The sequence below is a fragment of the Vidua macroura genome, chromosome 30, assembly GCF_024509145.1.
Source record: "Vidua macroura isolate BioBank_ID:100142 chromosome 30, ASM2450914v1, whole genome shotgun sequence".
Taxonomy (NCBI): Eukaryota; Metazoa; Chordata; class Aves; order Passeriformes; family Viduidae; genus Vidua; species Vidua macroura.
In genome coordinates, this window is record NC_071600.1 from 918264 (window position 1) to 937087 (window position 18824).

An 18824-nucleotide genomic window follows, 5' to 3' on the forward strand; every position below is an offset into this window, starting at 1 on the left:
GTCCTGTTTCCTTCATCCCTGCATTGCCAGGGACTTTCCGGGACAAGGCAGCTCTGCTCTGGGGATGGAGGGAGCTCCAAGTGCCACCACTGGAGTGGGAACCACAACTCACCAGGTTTGTGTCCTTTGGGGGTCAGGAACTGGTGAGACTCAGAGGCACAGAAAGTTTCTCTTCATGGCCAACAGACCACAGTTGAACAGGACACAATTTAATAACCATCACATTCTTTCCTGAGCTATGTGCAAGAGGAACAATTTTAGACGAATACATAAGAAAAGGCAATTCTGTGATAGATATAAACAGAATAAAATATAATTCATATTTATTTGAACTTCAGAAAGATTGGGCCACTCCCTGACTTTCAAAGCATGAAGCCAGTCTGTTGAGGGACACTTGAATGACCAGAAAGCATCGGGAGGAGGAAGTCTAGGTGCAACGGGAAATATATAGATCCACCTGGTCTAAATGAAGAGATGTCCTTAGACATGGCCATTTAAAAAGGAGAGCTGAAAATACCTGAAAGAAGAGGGAGAGGAAATAATAAACAGGATACTAATGACACAAGTAGATGTGAAGATCAGTCTTTCTTCTCCTGCCATCAGTACACTTGCAGGAAATTCCTGTCCCTAGAGGGAAAACTTTGCCATTTCTTTAAAGTACTCAAGTGACCCAGGTAATAAAAATGTGCCTGTATACTAATAAAATAAGAGGTATTAAAACCTTTGCCTCTTTCCAGGCAGACATCAGCTGTGTGCCCATGAACAGGCAGTGCCACTTGTGCCCTGAGGTGCCCAGCTGGGATTGGACCTCTCAGAGAGGAGCTGAGGGAGAGCAGAGCACCTTGCAAGCTGCAGGTCCCTGCCAGCCCCGCAGGGCTCCCGTGCCATCAACATCTGCTCTGCTCCAGGCTGAAACAGGGCCCAGCACGGTGCCGGGATCATCAGAGAGCTGAGGTGTGTGCTGGAATTCCATGCCCTCGCCATGGCGCAGCAGCCCTGCATTTCCCTGCTCCAGCCTTGGTCTCCAGCGCAGCCATGGAGGCTCTTTGGGCTCCTGAGTGTTCCTGCAGCCCCCAAGGGCAGCTGAGCTCTGCCTTTGGCACAGTCAGCCCTGGCCAGCGCAGGCCACGCTCAGCAATTCCTTGTCTGTGCCCGGCCTTGCTGCCAGCCCCGGCAGCGGCTGCGTGGCCCCTTGGTGGCCCTGTGCTGGCCCAGCCATGGTGCCACAGCCCCTGTGCAGGCCCAGCCCAGGACAGGAGCATTGCGGCTGGGAACGGCCCCTGTGCCGTGGTGCCCACGGCAGCCTTGGGGCTCTGTGCCCCATGGCCTCCCTGCTGGGCAGCCTCTGCCAGCTCCTGCCCAGCCCGTGGCACCTGTGGGGCTGCACAGACAGCCCTGCCCCGGGCTCTGCCGGCCTCTGGGCCAGCAGAGAGGCCGGCCAGGGCTGGCCATGGCCGGGAACAGGCCCTGAGCCCCGCAGCAGGATGGAGCTGGGCCACAGCCAAACTCAGCCCAGGCCAAAGCTGGGCTCAGCAGCCAGGGCTGCCAAGGGCTGGGGACAGAGGCTGGTGCTGACAAATGTCCTGGGCCCCCTCCCTGCTGTGTCCATGCCCCCAAGGGCACAGAGCAGCCTCCTCTCTCGGGCACTTGCCTGTTTTCAATGCCTTGCACAGGCGCTGGCCCTGCCCCACAAGGCCTGGGCTGAGTCCTGCCCCTGCACGCTCAGCCAGGCTGAGATGGACACTGATGGTTTCTGGGCCAGGCTCTCGCAGCCCAGCCCAGCTCCCTGCAAGCTCTGCCAGCTGCCCTGAGCTCTGTGCAGCACCAAGGGCCTCTCCCCAGCACAGCCCAGCCGCCTCTGGCCCCACAGCTCTGCTCAGGCCAGGCTGCTCTGGCCACTGGCCCCACGGCCTCAGCCCCTGCCAAGGGCACAGCAGCAGCTGCAGCTCAGCCAGGACTCAGCCCCAGCCATGGGGGAAGGGGCTTGCCCAAGGCACAAGGAGGCTCCCTGGCTGCCCTGCTCCCCTCGGCCTCAGCTGCTGAGAGCTCTGCAGCCCCTGCTGCCATCCCATCTGCCCAGGCCAGCACAAGAGCCCCGGCCTTGGGGCCCTCCAGAGCTGCTCCTGCTCCAGGCCCAGGGCCCATCCCAGAGCTGGGGCAGCCACAAAGCTCTGCCCATTTCTGCTCCTTGCTGCTCTGATGGGGATGGATCCTCAGCCCCTTGGAGGTTGCTGATGAATTTTCCTACTCCAGACGCCTCTCCCTTCTTGAGCTCTTCAGTTCAGGAATTGCATGGTAAAAGCTCATAAACATCTGTTCAAAACACCCAAGACAAGAAAAGCCCCTGGAAATAATTCAAGTCCTCAATTCTTTTGTGGTTAATTAGTCAGGTTTCAGAAGTGTATTCCAAATGAATATACTATATTGAAAACAGTGCAGAGAGAATTGTTCTTTTCCTGTTTCTAGATTGATATCAGCAATGTCCAATTGATATTGACCCCCAGCACCTCCTAATGCAGTTTGAACAGATATGAAAATCAAGACCCTTCATGGCTGACAATCAATCAGACTCTGTCCCACCCCCTCCCCACCATTTCCCTCATCCAAGCCCTGGCACTCAGAGCAGCTGAGGAATGGAGTCACATCCAGGGCTGTCCCCTGGGCTCAAGATTGGGGCCAGGTCAGTGAAATCTCTTTATTGCTGATCTGGACGAGGCCATCGAGGGCACCCTCAGTCAGTTCCCAGGTGAGCCCAGGCTGGGTGGGAGTGTGGCTGTGCTGGAGGGCAGGAAGCTCTGCAGAGGGATCTGGACAGGCTGGAGCCATGGGCCCAGGACAATTGGATGAGGTTCACCAGAGCCAAGGGCCGGGTCCTGCCCTGGGCTCACAACCACCCCAAATCCCTGGCCATGCCCTGCCCCTGATCCCCACAGCCTGTCCTGTTTCCTTCATCCCTGCATTGCCAGGGACTTTCTGGGACAAGGCAGCTCTGCTCTGGGGATGGAGGGAGCTCCAAGTGCCACCACTGGAGTGGGAACCACAACTCATCAGGTTTGTGTCCTTTGGGGGTCAGGAACTGGTGAGACTCAGAGGCACAGAAAGTTTCTCTTCATGGCCAGCAGACCACAGTTGAACAGGACACAATGTAATAACAATCACGCTCTTCCCTGAGTTATGTGCAACGTCCCAGCAGTGTCTGATGAGTCCACCATCCACAAGTGATTTCCATACTAGAATTAATTTAAGACAAACGTGGTTCTGTGACAGATATAAACACAATTAAGTTCTTGTATCAGGATGCTAATCCTGGAGTGGGGGAAAAACAGATCGAACAATTCCTGATTTGCAAAGCTGTCAGTGGTGGATAGAGAAGGGAGGTCAGGCTGCTTTTGGTGTTGAGGAAATGCTGAAACCAGCCTGACTCATTTCATCTCCTCCTGGCCTGGCTGATCGCCCGTCTTTCCCCTTCCACCCATTGGCTTTTGTCTCCCACCAGGCCCCCAGTGAAGAACCTGGCTCTGTGTTCTCCATCCCCTCCTCGCTGGCACTGCCAGGCTGGGATGAGGAGCCCCTCAGCCTTCCCTGCTCCGGGCTGGACAAGCCCAGCTCCCTCAGCCTCTGCTCACAGCCCAAGGGCTCCAGCCCCACCTTGGAGGCCCTTCCCTAAGCCTGCTCCAGCTGCCAGACATCTTTCCTGCTCTGGGGAACCCAACCCAGGCCACAGGGACCTGGATAATCCACGGCCTTGATGTCCTGGTCACACAGCCCTGGCCCCTTTTCCCCGTGTCAGGCTCTGGGGTGGATCCTGTGGAACATCCTTTGGTGGAGGCTGTGGCTCCAGGTGGACCAGGGGGATACCGGGGGACAGGGACCCCGCTGGGCATGAACAGCATTGGAGTTGTTGGGAGAAACTGTGAGGGGGAGCTGGGGTGGAGTGACCAACCCAGTGACCTCACACAGCCCTCCTGGGATGTCACACAGCCCCTCTGGGATGTCACAGCTCGTTCTCTAATGTCACGGAGCTGGTCTCTGATGCCACAATCCATTCTGGGATGTCACAGAGCTGCCCTGTAATGTCACAGCAGGCTCTGGGCTGTCACAGACAGTCTATGATGTCGTAGCTGCCCGATGGCCTCACATAACCCACTCTGTGATGTCATAGCCCACTCTGTGACCTCATGTTACAGATGATAAATTGTTTCCACCAGGTGAGCTGACACCTGGAGCTTGTTCTCCAAAACCCCAGGCCTATGGAAACCACACAATGCCCATTGTGTGAGAAGGGGAGCTGGAAGTTCACCAGCCTCAGTGTCCTGCCACCTCAGCCAGGCCCACGGGAACATTGGGGTCCACGACCACCAGGGACCACCAGAGAGACCCCCAGGACAGAAGAGAGCATGGGTAAAGGGGAGGGGAAATATGTTAATGATTTTGGGGAAATGATTATCAGATGTGTATTTAGTCCAGGATAATCAATGAATATGTGTGCAAAATACAGAATATGAACAGAAACTTTCCTGCACTCAGCATGCTCGGCTTTGGGAGGAGCTATCCCCCGTGCATCCGGCTGAATAATGAATGCTGCTTCTTAATGCTGCAGTGGTGTGAAGGAGTTTTCTGTTTCACCGAATTTTTGGTAACACTCCACTCCCAAGGAAAGCTCTGTCTCCTGCTGCTCACAAACAGAGAAGGGCTGGTGGCAGATGGGGGGGTCAGAGGCTGCCTGGGGCACAGTGACCATGAAATAATCAAGTTTTCAATGTTCTGTGAAAGAAGGAGGGGCAGCAACAAAACTGCCACACTGGAATTAGGCAGGGCAGACTTTGGCCTATTTAGGATGCTGATTTGGGGAGTACCGTATCACGTACTGAATGTTTTATGGGAAACAGCTTTTAGAAACAAAGGGGTCCAGGAAGGATGGGCACATTTCAAGAAAGTAATCTTAAGGGGAAAGGAGCAGCCTGTCCCAGTGTGGCAAAAGATGAGCCGGTGAGGAAAATGACTGCCCTGGCTGCACATGGAGATTTTGTGGGAACTCTGGGGAAAAAAACAGGGTGCACCAGCTTCGGACAGAAGGTCAGGCAACTTTGCAAGTGTTTAATGATGTTGTTAGGTCATGCAGAAAGAAAAGCTGAGAGGTGAAATTTCATTTAGAGCTTAACCTGGCCACTTCTGTGAAAAATAATAGAAAATACAGAAAATATTTTCTATTTTCTAAAAAAATAGAAAAATACAGAAAATATTTCTGTAAATAAATTAATAGAAAAACGTGGGATAAGGAGAACCTCTACTCTTTATTGGATGCAGTGGAGAATAGAGTAACTAAAGATAAGGAAAAGGCTGAGCTACTTAATATCTTGTTTGTCTTAATTTTCAATATTAGGACAGGCTGTCCTCAGGACAAGAGTTCTCCTGAGCTGGCAGATGGGCAGAGGGAGCAGAACAGCCCCCTGTAATCCAGGAGGAAGCAGCTGGTGACCTGCTGAGCCACTCAGATGCTCACAGGTGTATGGGATGGGATGGGATCCATCCTAGGGGGGTGAGGGAGCTGGTGGATAAGCTCCCAAGCTGCTCTCCATCATTTACCATCAGTCCTGGCTCAGCAGGGAGGTGCCAGAGCACTGGAGGTGCCAGTGTGAGCCCATCGCCAAGAAGGGCTGGAAGGAGGATCTGGGGAACTCCAGGCCTGTCAGCCTGACCTCGGTGCCCGGCAAGGTTCTGGAACAGATCACCTTGAGAGCCATCACAGGGCACCCACAGGATGGCCGAGGGGTCAGAGCCAGCCAGCGTGGATTTAAGTATCTGCATTGATGGTCTGGATGAGGGAATTGAGTCCACCATCAGCAAATTTGCAGATGACACCAAGCTGGGTGTGAGTGTGGATCTGCTGGAGGGCAGGAGGGCTCTGCACAGGGCCCTGGACAGGCTGGATCCAGGGCCCAAATCCAACAAGGTGAGGTTTAACAAGTCCAACTGCCAGGTCCTGCACTTTGGCCACAACAACCCCTGCAGAGCTCCAGGCTGGGGACAGAAGGGCTGGAGAGCAGCCAGGCAGAAAGGGACCTGCAGGGACTGATGGACAGCAGGCTGGACATGAGCCAGCCGTGTGCCCAGGTGGCCAAGAAGGCCAATGGCTCCTGGCCTGGATCAGGAATGGTGTGGCCAGCAGGAGCAGGGCAGTGATTCTTCCCCTGTGATCAGCACTGGTTGGGCAGCACCTCGAGTGCTGTGTCCAGTTCTGGGCCCCCAATTTAGGAAGGACATGGAGGGGCTGGAGCGTGTCCAGAGAAGGGCACCAAGGCTGGTGAGGGCTCTGGAGCACAAGTCCTGTGAGGAGCGGCTGAGGGAGCTGGGGTTGTTGATCCTGGAGAAGAGGAGGCTCAGGGGAGACAAGGCGGTGTCAGGGCACAGGTTGGACTTGATGATCTCCAAGGTCTTTTCCAGCCTTGCTGATTCTGGGATTCTCTGAAACCAGCCTTGGAGCAGTTGCAGGAGGAGCCCTGGGCCTCCTCTTCAGAAGCTGCAGCAGCCCAGGTCCCTCAGCTTCTCCTCACAGCCCCAAAGCCCATCCTGTCAGTCCTGCAGAGCCTCTGCAGCTCCTCCTCCTTGCCCAGAACAGGGAGCCCCACAGGCAGACACAGCAGCCCAGATGTGCCCCCCTGGCCTGGGCTGCCTCTGGCAAGGGAGTGAGGCACTGCAGGAGCCTGCAGACAATTCCTGCAGCACTTGTGGGGTGATCCTGCTCCCCAAGGGATGTTTCCATGGTGCCAATGTCAGGAACTGCAATGGGGAGTGGGGCCAGAGAGGAGAGGGCTCGGGGCAGTTTGGGGGTGGCTGCCAGGCAGCCCTGGCTCTGAGCAACAGCGTCTGCAGTGGGACAGGAAAGTCCCAGCTGATGGGAACAAACTTTCTGGCTGAGTGCAGAGGCCAGGACAAAGCTGAGTGGTTTCCCTGGCATCCCCCAGCCCTTCCTGGCCCCAGGGGCTGATGGCATTTGTGCTCCCTCATGTCCATGCCCCCACACCACAACTCTGGGGCTCCTGACGGGGGTTTTCTGTGCTGAGCATTGGCCTGGCCGTGTTCTTGAGAGAGCCTGGGCAAGGAGCCCGGAGCCCCCAGGCCCTGGCCTGAGGCGTCAGCGCTGCCCCAGCAGTGCCCATGGCCTGTCCCTGCTGCAGCCCTGGCACTGCCACCCCCAGGACTGTGCCCGGCCCCGAGAGCACTCAGGCCCTGCAGCAACACCAGGGCCACCAGGGCAGCAGGGCAGGGCCACGGGAGCAGCACTGGCAGCACCAAGTGCTGCTGCTGCTGCTGGGCACAGCTGCTGTGCCAGCACTGATCTGCCCCCAGCTCTGCACACAGACATTGCTGCTCCAGCTCCAGAGAAGGCAACAAAAGGGCAGCTCTGCAGAAAACTCTGCTGGGAGATCCTTGAGTTACTCTAAAGACACGGAGAGCGCAGCCCCTCATTGACACAGTCTGTGGCCACAGGGAATGTGGAGAGAAACAAAATGAGAAATGGTACTAAAAATGTTCTTTTTGGACAACATGGAAAAACTAAAACAAAGGAATAGAACCTCCAAAATGAAACCAACAAGATGTATAAAAGATGACTTTGACTACAAGTGATTGGCAGAAATTGGCCAGCAGTTTAATGTTCCTGAAAGCATCCAGTCATCAGTCTCCTCACTGCAGCCTTGAGCTCCTGGTTCCTCAGGCTGTAGATGAGGGGGTTCAGGGCTGGAGGCACCACCGAGTACAGAACTGACACTGACAGATCCAGGGATGGGGAGGACATGGAGGGCGGCTTCAGGTGAGCAAACGCTGCAGTGCTGGCAAACAGAGAGACAACGGCCAGGTGAGGGAGGCAGGTGGAAAAGGCTTTGTGCCGTCCCTGCTCAGAGGGGATCCTCAGCACGGCCCTGAAGATCTGCACATAGGAGAAAACAATGAATACAAAACAACCAAATACCAAACACACACTAACAACAAGAAGCCCAAGTTCCCTGAGATAGGATTTGGAGCAGGAGAGCTTGAGGATCTGTGGGATATCACAGAAGAACTGGCCCAGGGCATTGCCATGGCACAGGGGCAGGGAAAATGTATTGGCCGTGTGCATGAGAGCATTGAGAAAGGCACTGGCCCAGGCAGCTGCTGCCATGTGGGCACAAGCTCTGCTGCCCAGGAGGGTCCCGTAGTGCAGGGGTTTGCAGATGGACACGTAGCGGTCGTAGCACATGATGGTCAGGAGGGAAAGCTGTGTTCTAATGAAGAAGATAAGCATAAAAACTTGAACAACACATCCAGTGTAGGAGATGGTGCTGGTGTCCCAGAGGGAATTGTGCATGGCTTTGGGGACAGTGGTGCAGATGGAGCCCAGGTCGCTGAGGGCCAGGTTGAGCAGGAAGAAGAACATGGGCGTGTGCAGGTGGTGGCCGCAGGCTACGGCGCTGATGATGAGGCCGTTGCCCAGGAGGGCAGCCAGGGAGATGCCCAGCAAGAGGCAGAAGTGCAGGAGCTGCAGCTGCCGCGTCTCTGCCAGTGCCAGCAGGAGGAAGTGGCTGATGGAGCTGCTGTTGGACATTGGCTGTGGCTGCACATGGGCACCTGTTCATGGAGAAAGGACAGTGACAAGTCAGGAGAGGCTGCTTGGAGCCAAACCTGGGCCATTCCCTGTAGCCTGTCCTGCTGGGACTCACCCACCCTTCTTCCTGCTCTGGGAAAACCTTCACCCAGGTCCCTGCCTGAGCTCCAGCTGTGCTGGCTGAGTGTGCCAAGAGCAGCCAGGGCTCTGCATGGGGGTTCTCAAGGAGCCATCCCTGCCCTGCTGCCCTGGGTTTGTGGCCATGTGGCAGAGGGACAAGGCTGAGTATTCAGCATTTGTCAGGGAATTACTCCTACTGCAGAAAGGCTTGGTAGCATTTGCACTGCCACATCTAGAAGACTTGGATAGCAGGGAAAAGATATAGGGAATGTTTTTCCTAGCCACACATCATTGCTGGCTCTCTGAGGTCAGAAATCCCCAGCATTCCTGCTGCACTCAGAGTTTGCCACTGAGAGATGGGAGAGGCAAAGGATTCCCAGTGGCTGAGGGAAGGTGAGGGGCTGGATGGGCTTGTTCCCCCAGCACTGCTCTGCTCAGCCCCCTCTCCTTCCCAGAGCATCTCCCTGGGCCTGGACATTTCCTCCTGAGAGGTGCCTTGTCCCTGCCAGTGCTCACAGAGCCCATCCCACCCCGTGTGCCCTCGGCCCGGCCCTACAGAAACCTGCCTGTGTGCAGGGCCCTGGCTGGGGCAGGGTCTGTGTGCAGCTGGGCAAGGGCAGCTCAGGAGAGCCCTGCTGGGCCCTGCCAAGGTGATGCTGCTGCTGTCCAGGGCTGAGCAGTGGCTGAAGGCCCTTTGGGAGGCTGCCAGCAGAGAGACTGACCACCCAAAGTCACAGTTCTGGAGTCTCTGTAAATGTTCAAACATTCCTTTGATGATCCTGTGTTCCTTTCAACTCAGAATGTTCTGTCATTCTGGGATTACAATTCCTCTTCTGCTTCTCTCACCCTTTTGTCTATGATCAAAAGAGAAAAAAAAAAAAAAAAAAAACCCTTGCAACAGAATTAGAACAGTAAAGGAAAAACCAGACCTTTATTGGAAGCTTCCAGGTGTCCCAGAGGGGATGGGGCACAACTGGCTCCTGATTTCAACAATTTATAAAGGTTGATTAATTAGGATATTTAACAGGAAAATCCAATAAGAGATTCAGTTTTCCAAGTTACACACCCCTGTCTCACCGATTGGAGAAGGTCCAAGAGCTTCTTTGCCCCACTTTTTGTTATGACTGCTCACATTCTGGTCAACAACCCAAATGTTCTTCTTGTAGGTCCTCTTCCTGATAATAAGAATATACAGTATTTTAAAAATGTGTTTAGACAGGTTATTGTTCTAAAGACTAAGAGAAAGGTTAGGAAATGCACTAGAGTTAATTAAGGATTACAGTTATAGAAGTATATAATAGTAGTTTAATAGAGTTAATTAAGAGTTCAATAGCGTAAAGTAAGGATTATAGTTTTATAACTATATAATAGTAATATATAGAGCTATAAATATATAAAAATATATCAAAAGCAAAAATCTTTTTCTCACCACCCGAACTTTCCCATCCTTCTCCGAGCAGGAAATTGAAAACAGTCTCAGGAAAGCTCCTGAGCTTTACAGCAATCCCAGGCTTACCTTCTTTGGGAAGTGTCCTCCGGAGCTGTGCCCAGGCTGGTCTGGAGCTGGGAGCAGCCCTGCCCCAGCCAGCAGCTCTCAGCAGCAGCACCTGCCCTGCTCAGGGTGGCTCCTTCCCCCCACAGCTTCTGGCCAGCGCTGGCAGCAGCTCCCCGGGCCGGCTGAGAGCTGTCCCTGGCAGGCAGCAGAGTCCCTGGCCCAGCACAGCGCCCTGGGCTGCAGGACCCTGCTCTGCAGGACAGCCCTGGGCACCCCTGGCTGCTCTGCACAAGAGACCATCAGAGAATGTACTCACAGGGGCTGTGGGCATTGGCATGTTCCAGTTTGAGGAGATCACTGCAGGAGCTGCAGCTGCATTGTCCTGCAGCCAGAGGTTCCTGTGCCAAGGGCTGGCAGTGATTCTGCCCCAGGCACTTCTCAGCACCTTCCCAGCCCTGACTGATTGAAGCTCTCTGTGCCTCTGGGCTGTGCCCACGCTGGCTGCAGGCAGTGCCCCAGCCCTGCTGGGCTGGGAGAAGAGCTGCTCATCCAGAGAAATGTGCTTTTGAAGCTCTGCTTGCTTACCAGCATCACCCTCTGTGCCAGGAGCCCGGCCCAGCTCAGCAGCACAGACACAGCACAAGGACTTGAATGAGCCTCTGGGGCTTTGTGCTCAGGCCCTGAACATCAGGCCCTGAGAGGGAGCTGAAGAAACCTCTCCAGAGCTCCAAGTCAGAATCCAACTCCAAAGTTTCTTTGACTTTTAATGGGTCCCAGTGAGGGACACGAGTGAGAAAGTGTCCCCAGGCGCCAGGCAGAGCAGGGAACTGGAGGCACTGATGACAGGTGGGGACAAAGAGAAGCCAAGTCTTGGTGGCCTGGGGCACAGCAGGGTCTGTGCCACCAAGGGCTGTCAGGAGAAACCTTGTCCTGAGGCCCTGGGGCCTCCTGGCACAGCCCCAGCCAGGCTGGCCACTGTCAGCCCCTTGTCCTGCCCTCAGCATCCCCCCCTAGCCCACATCCCAGTGGCCTCAAGGATCTGCTGGAAGGAGTCCCTGGGGAGCCTTGCTCAGGAATGGCCCTGGGGGCTCCACAATGCTCCCAGGCACTGCAGGTTTTTCAAAGGACTTTGGCTTTGGCTTTTGCCTTGCAGTCTCTGAGAGCTTTGCGCAATCATGGCCTCCAATTATCTGCTGTAATTAGTCCCTGGAGAGGCTTGGTCAGCAACAACACTCAGTGGGGCTCATTAATGCTTCAAGGTACTCAGTTATTTTAAGGTACTTGGTGTTTCCCTTTGGATACAGACTCTGTGAGAGGTTTGTGCAATCATGGCCCCAATTATCTGCTTTAACGAGTCCCTTGGGAGCTTTGTACTGACACTCAGTGGGGCTCATTAATGCTTTGAGATACTCAACTTTTTCCAGGTACTTTGGATTTTCCTTTTCATACTGAGAGGTTTTTGTGCCATTTTGAGTCTCTGAGAGGTTTTTGTGCCATCCTGGCCTCCAATTCTCTCCTCCAAGGAGTCCATGAGGAGCCTGTGTTGGGGATGGACCTCAGTGGCACCCATTAATGCTTTGAGACACTTTGGGTTTTTCTTCTGCCTTGGACTCCTGGAAAGGTTTGTGCAATCTCCTCTCAGGCCCTGAGGTTCCAGGGCTCAGCTCCAAATGCACCACGGGGCTCATTAAGATCAAGCAAGTCCTGACAAACCATGGCTCTGCCTTGATTTCCCTCTTGTCTGGGGCAGTTCATTGTTTCAACAATTTGAGATTTCTCGGCCAATGCATCAATTAGTGTAGTGGATTCAGTGCTGGCTAATTACCAATGCACTCACTAGAATATACTTACTCATTTCCTGCTCTGAGGTAGGATTAGGAGAAAGGCAAAGTGGGCTCAAAACACTAAAAGGGTATAAAGAAAAGTTTACTAACTGTAACTAAAAGAAAGAGTAATAAAAATCAGAACAAAACTTTCAGAACACTTCTCCTCTCTCCCTACAACCTGACCATGTAAAGATACAAAACCTAAAATTTTCTGTCAGTTTACTACTCAAATAGTCTTTCTTCTGTTCACTTAGGGAGAGAAGTTCCTCTTGTTAATGTTATGGAGACTTCTCCACAAGAAAACAGTTCTCTCATGACTTTTCATTTCCCCAAATAGCAGCTGCCTGGAAAAATCTGCAATCATGATGTCTCTCCCAATTTTTACAGCTTTTCCCACAGCTGTGTTTATGGGCCATGTCAACTTATGGGGTATTGGTTTAAAGATGAGCTGTTTAAGAGCAAAGGTTCTCTTCATTTATTTCTGAAATCATCTTCATCTCTGGGAACAGAGGTCTTCTTAATCTCTCCCTGAGGGCACAGGGTCTCATCACTCTTTTCTCTTTCAATGTTCATACTCCTCATGGGATCACAGCTACTGCAACATTTGCTTACTTTAGCATGGAGGCCTTTGCTGAACAAGCCACCTCCCCATTTTTTTCAATGCATTATAGGGCAAAAGAGAGTCTGATGTATCAATTCCATCCTTCTCCATAGCTTTAGCAGAGGATTTCAGCCCCAAGGTCAAGGCATCTCCTCATCCCTCCCATCTGGGACTCAACTTCCTCTTCACTGACCTGGGTGTCTTCACGTTGCTCCTGTGTGTGCCTGCACTTTGTCCTTTTCTCTCCCTGGAGGGAGGATGGAAGCACGGGAAGAGTCAATATCTGAGGCGGGGCCTGCAGATGGTTGCGTGAGCCCGGCCGGGCTGGGTCCTTGCGGCCGGAGCTGTTTTCCCATGGAGGTTTGTGCAGCGGCTGCGCTGGGGCTGTGTCAGGCTGGGCGGCGCTGGGGGCAGGGCCAGGATCTCAGCAGCCAGGCCAGAGCAGAGCAGCAGCACGGCCGGGGCCGATGGCTTCTCCTGGCCCTGCCCGCTGGTTGCGGGCCAAGCCCAAGGGCGGCAGAAGCTTGGCCGAGCCGGCCCGGCCCGGGGCTGCTCCTGGGGCCCGGCGGATCCTGGCTGGGCCCGGGCTGGCGGCGGGGCAGGGCTCGGCAGCGGCCAGATGTCAGCAAGCGCAGCCACGGCCCGGCCCGGCCTCGGCCCCGCGGCCTCCCCTCCCCTGCCCGGCAGCCGATGGGGCCTGGCGGGCTCCCTGGGAAGGGGCCCGGCCCCACGGCAGGAGCCGCCCGGCCCGCCCCGGCCCAGACGGGGGCTGGCCCAGCCTTGGCACCTCTGTGCTGGCCAGAAGGGAAAGAGACCCAGCCCGGCTTCTTCCTCTTTAACTTGTGTCTTCACAGAGGCGTTGCTTAGTTCTTTAAGTTTAACAGATTATCAGCTCTCAAAGCTAATTACTGATTGGTTTTTTTGTCACATATGGAGGAAACTGCTAGCAGCTTCTCTCAGGACATCACTTGTGTGATGCAAAACCACCACGACAGCACAGAGCACAGAGCTCCTTTGTCCATATGTAGTGGTCATGTGCCCGAGGCATTAGAACCACAGCTTGGGAGATCTCTGGGCCCACTCCAAGGTATTTTCAAATGAAAACATTCAGCTCATAGTCTAAGAAAATCACCAGAAGCCAGGGCCAGCCTGATGTGTCTGTCCTGTCTACTTTTGTTGGGGAGCAATCCTTGGATGTAGGGAATTTGGGAGGCCAAATTCTAATTTTGGCCATGGTCTTTGGCAAGAATGCTGGTTTTTTTTTCCATAGGAAGGAAGGAACAGAGCCCCAGTGTTTCAGGGGCAGATGAGAGGTGACCACCAGAGGCCAAAGCCAGCCAGAGCTGGCAGGTTATTTCTGGGAGATACCCCTGCATACAGGAAATTTTTTAGGGAGAGTACCAGTTTTAGCAATGGGCATCTGAAAAGAGGGACAGTTCTTTTCCATAGCAAGGAAAGCACAGAGCCCCAGTGCTCCAGGAGCTGATGAGAGGCAGCCCTTGGCATTCCAAGATCAGCCAGACCTGTCAGGTGGCCCCTGGGAGGCCAAGCCAGCCAGACCTGTTCCATGTTCCCTCGGTTCCATGGGGCCCCACAGTGTCCCAATGGTCCCTTGCTTCCAGGAGGCCCTGAGGTGTCACAATGCCCCCTTGGTGACACGGGGACCTGAAGGGTCCTCATGGTCTCCATGGTTCCATCAGGCCCCACAGAGTCATGATGGTCTCTGGGTCCATGAAGCCCCGCTGTGTCACCATGGCCCCTTGGTTCCATGGGCTCCAGTGGTGCCACAATGATCCCCTTGGTTCCATGAGGTCCCCACAGTGTCACAGGGATCTCCATGGGAAGGAAAGAACCGAGCCCCAGTGTGGCAGGGGCAGCCACCAGAGGCCAAGGCCCGCCAGACTTGATGGTACTGGCAGATTTTGCCTGGGAGCAACCCTTGGATATAAAGAGTTTTGGAGGTGGAATCCCAATTTCAGGCATGGACACCCTGAGGAGAAGGATGGTTCTTTTCCATACAAAGAAAAGCATGGAACACCGGTGTTTGAGGGGCAGTTGAAAGGCGGCCACCAGAGGCCTAGGCCAGCCAGCCAGACCTCTCTGTCCTGGTAGCTTTTGTCTGAAAGCAATCCTTGGATATAAGGTATCTGTGAGGTGGAATCCCAATTTTGGCCATTTCTGCATAGATAAGAAGGACGGTTCTTTTCCATAGGAAGGAAAGCACAGAAACCAAGTGTTTTAAAGGCAGAAGAGGAGAGAGGTGGCTCCTGGGAGGCCAAGCCAGCCAGACCTGTTTGTCCTGGCAGCTTTTGTCACTGAGGAATCCTTGGATACATGGAATTTGGGAGGAGGAATCTCAATTTTGACCACGGACCCCTTGAGAAGAAAGAGGGTTCTCTTCCATTGGAAGGAAGGCACAGAGCCCCAGTGTTTCGAGGCAGGTGAGAGGCAGCCCCCAAGAGGCCAAGGGCAGCCAGACCTCTCTGTCCTGGCTGCTTTCACTGGGGAGCAATCCTTGGATGTACGGAATTTTGGAGGTGGAATCCCAGTTTTGGCCATGGGTGCCTGGACAGGAAGATAAGTTCTTTTTTCTAAGAAGGAAAGCACAGAGCCCCAGTGTTCGAGAGGCACATGAGTGCCAGGCCTCAGGAAGCCAAGGCCAGCCAGACTTGTCAGTCCTGGCAGCTTTTGTCTGGGAGCTATCCTTGGATATAGGGAATTCTGGAGGCAGATGCCCAATTTTGGCCATGGGTGCCTGGTCGACATGGATGTTTTTTTTCCATAAGAAAGAAAAGCACACGGTCCCAGTGTCTCAAAGGCAGATGAGAGGTGGTCCCCAGGAGGCCCAGCCAGCCAGACCTGTTCCATGTTCCCTTGGTTTTGTGGGACCCCACAGTGTCACAATGGTCTCCTTGATTCCATGAGGCAGCACAGTGTCACAATGGCCCCTTGGTTCCATGAGGTTCCGCAGTGTCACCGTGGTGTCCTTGGGCCTGCATTGTCACAACTGACCTGGGGTAATCACATATCCTCTGAACAGAGAGAGAGCTCTCCCAGGATTTTCCTGGGAAGCTGTGAGAAAGCTCAGAGAAAAGAATGGGAAACAATTCTTACCTTCACTTGCTGCACCTGTTGTTGTGCATATGTAAAATGTGTTAATGGAGATTTGTTTACCAAAGGCTGATTTCTTAATTGGCCAATGGTGACAGTGTTTGGATTTCAATCAACCAATCTGGTCTGTCTGTATCGGACTGTCTGCAAGAGTGATGAATGTTTCTTAGTAGTATAGTATAGTATAGTATAGTATAGTATAGTATAGTATAATAAAGTGATTGATCAGCCTTCTGGAATCATGGAGTCAGTGCTAATTATCACCACTCCGGGGACGCCCTGCTACGATAGTTATCCAAGTCAATCTTCCCTTACCTCTGAATGCTCAATAGAATAGGCTTAACAGGCACATCAGCAACACCAACCACTGTAGACCCAAAGAGCTGGCTGAGGGGTTGGGAGAAAATTTCCCCTGGTGTCATTTCCTCCCAGTGGGTACCATTATTAAAGTAATTCCAAACACATACAGTTAGTGTGTGGGAACCTCGAATCCATGTGCCCACCGTCCAGAGGAAATTAAAAATCTGTAAATTCCTCACCACATTAACCCATCAAACAAATTGGATAGCAGCCACAGTAGCCATAGTTCTAGGATGGGAAAAATGTAGCCACAACCATGTGCTACCCAAAGCAGGGTAAGCTAGACCACATGGTGACACCTAACAAGGTTTCTATATCCAGTGCAACAAAAAAAAAAAGAAAAATTATGTTACTCAAGAACTGTTATTCTTATTTCACACTTTTCTCTCGATGCCCTTGGGCTGCACATTGGGTGCCAAAATTGGTCTTGGTTTACAAGACAGGTGTCTGCTAGGGAAGGCAGAAAAAAGGCTCCTGTGGAATGGAGAATGTAAACCCCCTCCCTCCAAATTATTAGAATCGTGAAATCAAGGGGCTCTCAGGCAGAGATGTGGGAATAGCAATAACAGTTCTTCACTAGTGTGTACAATAAAGCAAACAAACAGCAGCATCTCCGGCGCTGGCAGCAAACAGAACAGGAGCCCAGTGCAGCCTTTCGGCCGCGGCACTTTCCCTGCGGTGCAGCTCCGGGCACGGCCGGCAGGGGCGCTGGTGGCTCCCGGGGGGCAGGGCAGGTGCGGTGATCCCCGCGCGGCTGCAGGGGGCGCTCCGGCGCGGGCTCGGGGAGCGCGCGGCCATGGCGGCTTTGTCCCAAGGCGGGAAGGGCTGGAAGAAGGCTCCGCTTCACAAACCCTGGGGGCAGCCGGCTCCGGGGCCCCAGCAGGACTCTGGGAAAGCAGCAAGCTGGGCCGGCAGGATGTCTCAGCAGGCAGGGGGTGAGGGGCTCCCAGCAGGGCAGGGAGAGCCGAGCTCAGGATCCCGGGCACCCGAGCAGATGGGGATAGGTCTCTCTTTTAGTGGGGCAGGTGTTAATAAGGTCCCAGTTTAGGGGCTGTTCTCATGAGCAGAGGCTCACCCCATGACAGAAGAAGCAGCTCTGGGCCGGGCTCTGGCAGCAGCAGTGGAAACTCCCTTTCCCAAGAGCAGCGGCTCTGATCGTCCTCCTCCCAAAATAAGGGATCAGCCCATACTCATCAGCTGATGATAAGGAATGAACGAAAAGGAAAAACCCAACCCCAACACTGGTTTGCCATTCTTAATCCTGTGGGACAAAGTCTATAAAGGTTTAATTCCACCTTTATAATTGTTTACATAGGAGCTCTTGAAAAGTCGGGGACAGGGATTGGAACCTGCTGCTCCAAGGCTCCCCTCACACAAGGAGTTTAGAAAGCCTGGAGGTCCTTGGAGGTATTTGGGGATCTACAGGGGCTATTGGGGACCCTTTTTGTACCTACTGACCCGACAGGAGCTTCTATAATAAACTTTGCCTAAAGCTCCCACTCTGCCCATGACAGGAACCGCTGTTAGTGCCTGTGATCCCGGGCTGGGATAAGAACAATTTACTGGGAACAGCAAAGAGTCAAGGAACAAACAGGAACAGAAACAATATTGATAACAGAAGGGATAAAGAAAAACTATTTACAGGGAAAAATACAAAATAACTGACTGGGTCTTCTTGCCACATATTTCCTCCTGCTGGGAAAGGACACCCTTATCCTCAGGGAGAGAGTCCCTTTCCTGCCCCTGGCAATGACCTGAGGTGGGAGTGAATGTAATGACAGGGCCATGGCCAGACCCTCATATTCTTCAATCCCACATCAGGTCATTGGCAGGGCCAGGAGAAGGTACAGGTGTCTTCCCAGCATGGATCACAGGGAACATGGATCACCAGGGCTCTGATCAACGTGGGCTCTCCTATGGGAGTTGAAGCTGGAGCAGTGCATGAAGCTCCTCCTGCAGTTGGGGCATTTGCAGGGCTTCCCTTACCGGTGCCTCCTCTGGTGTCTGGTCAAGTTAGAGCTCTGGGTGAAGCTCTTCCCACACTGGGGACACTCGTAGGGCTTCTCGCCAGTGTGGATGCGCCGGTGGGTGATGAGGTTGGAGTTGCGGTTGAAGCCCTTCCTGCAGTCGGGGCAGCGGAAGGGCCTCTCCTTTGTGTGGATCCGCTGGTGACGAAGGAAACCGGAGCTGGTGTGAAACTTCTTCTGACACTCGGGACACTGGTAGGGCCTCTCCCCAGTGTGGATGCGTTGGTGGGTGACGAGGGCAGAGCTGCAGCTGAAGCCCTTCCCACACTCCCCACACTTGTAGGGCCATTCCCCGGTGTGGATCATCTGGTGGCGGATCAGGTCAGAGCTCTGCCTGAAGCTCTTCCCACACTCCAAGCACTTGTAGGGCTTCTCCCCATGGTGAATCTGCCCATGGACCACCAGCTCCGAACTCTGGCTGGAGCTCTGTCCACCTTCCTGGCACAGGGTGGCTCTTTCCTCCTCAGAGCACCCTGGGCTCAATTTGCAGCCCCTCCTCCTGTGGGACCTCCAAGGATTTTCCTCCCCTTTGTGTTCCTGTGCCATGGTGCTAACCAAAACGGCCTCTTCCATGAGGTTCTGCCGTGGACATTTGTCCTCGCTGGTCTCCATCCTCAGCTTCTTGTCTGGGGGAGGAAGGTCAAGGAGAGGATGGGATTTGCCTCCGTGCCAGAGGGAAGGGGAAGGAGATCCCCCCAGT

At 53.9% G+C, this 18824-nt stretch overlaps 1 protein-coding gene and 2 pseudogenes across 1 annotated transcript; 1 reads left to right on the top strand and 2 right to left on the bottom strand.

Moving 5' to 3' along the window:
- LOC128820668 (uncharacterized) overlaps window positions 1–18824 on the bottom strand; it is a 1438581-nt pseudogene that overhangs the window by 339333 nt on the left and 1080424 nt on the right.
- LOC128820670 (zinc finger protein 850-like) overlaps window positions 1–18824 on the top strand; it is a 488361-nt pseudogene that overhangs the window by 333306 nt on the left and 136231 nt on the right.
- Window positions 7557–9671, bottom strand: LOC128820703 (olfactory receptor 14J1-like). Its single transcript, XM_054001518.1, has 2 exons — window positions 9634–9671; window positions 7557–8607 (listed from the first exon to the last, which is right to left on the bottom strand). The coding sequence occupies exon 2, from the start codon at window positions 8582–8584 to the stop codon at window positions 7652–7654; it is 933 nt and encodes a 310-aa protein (XP_053857493.1). The 5' UTR covers window positions 8585–8607; window positions 9634–9671; the 3' UTR covers window positions 7557–7651.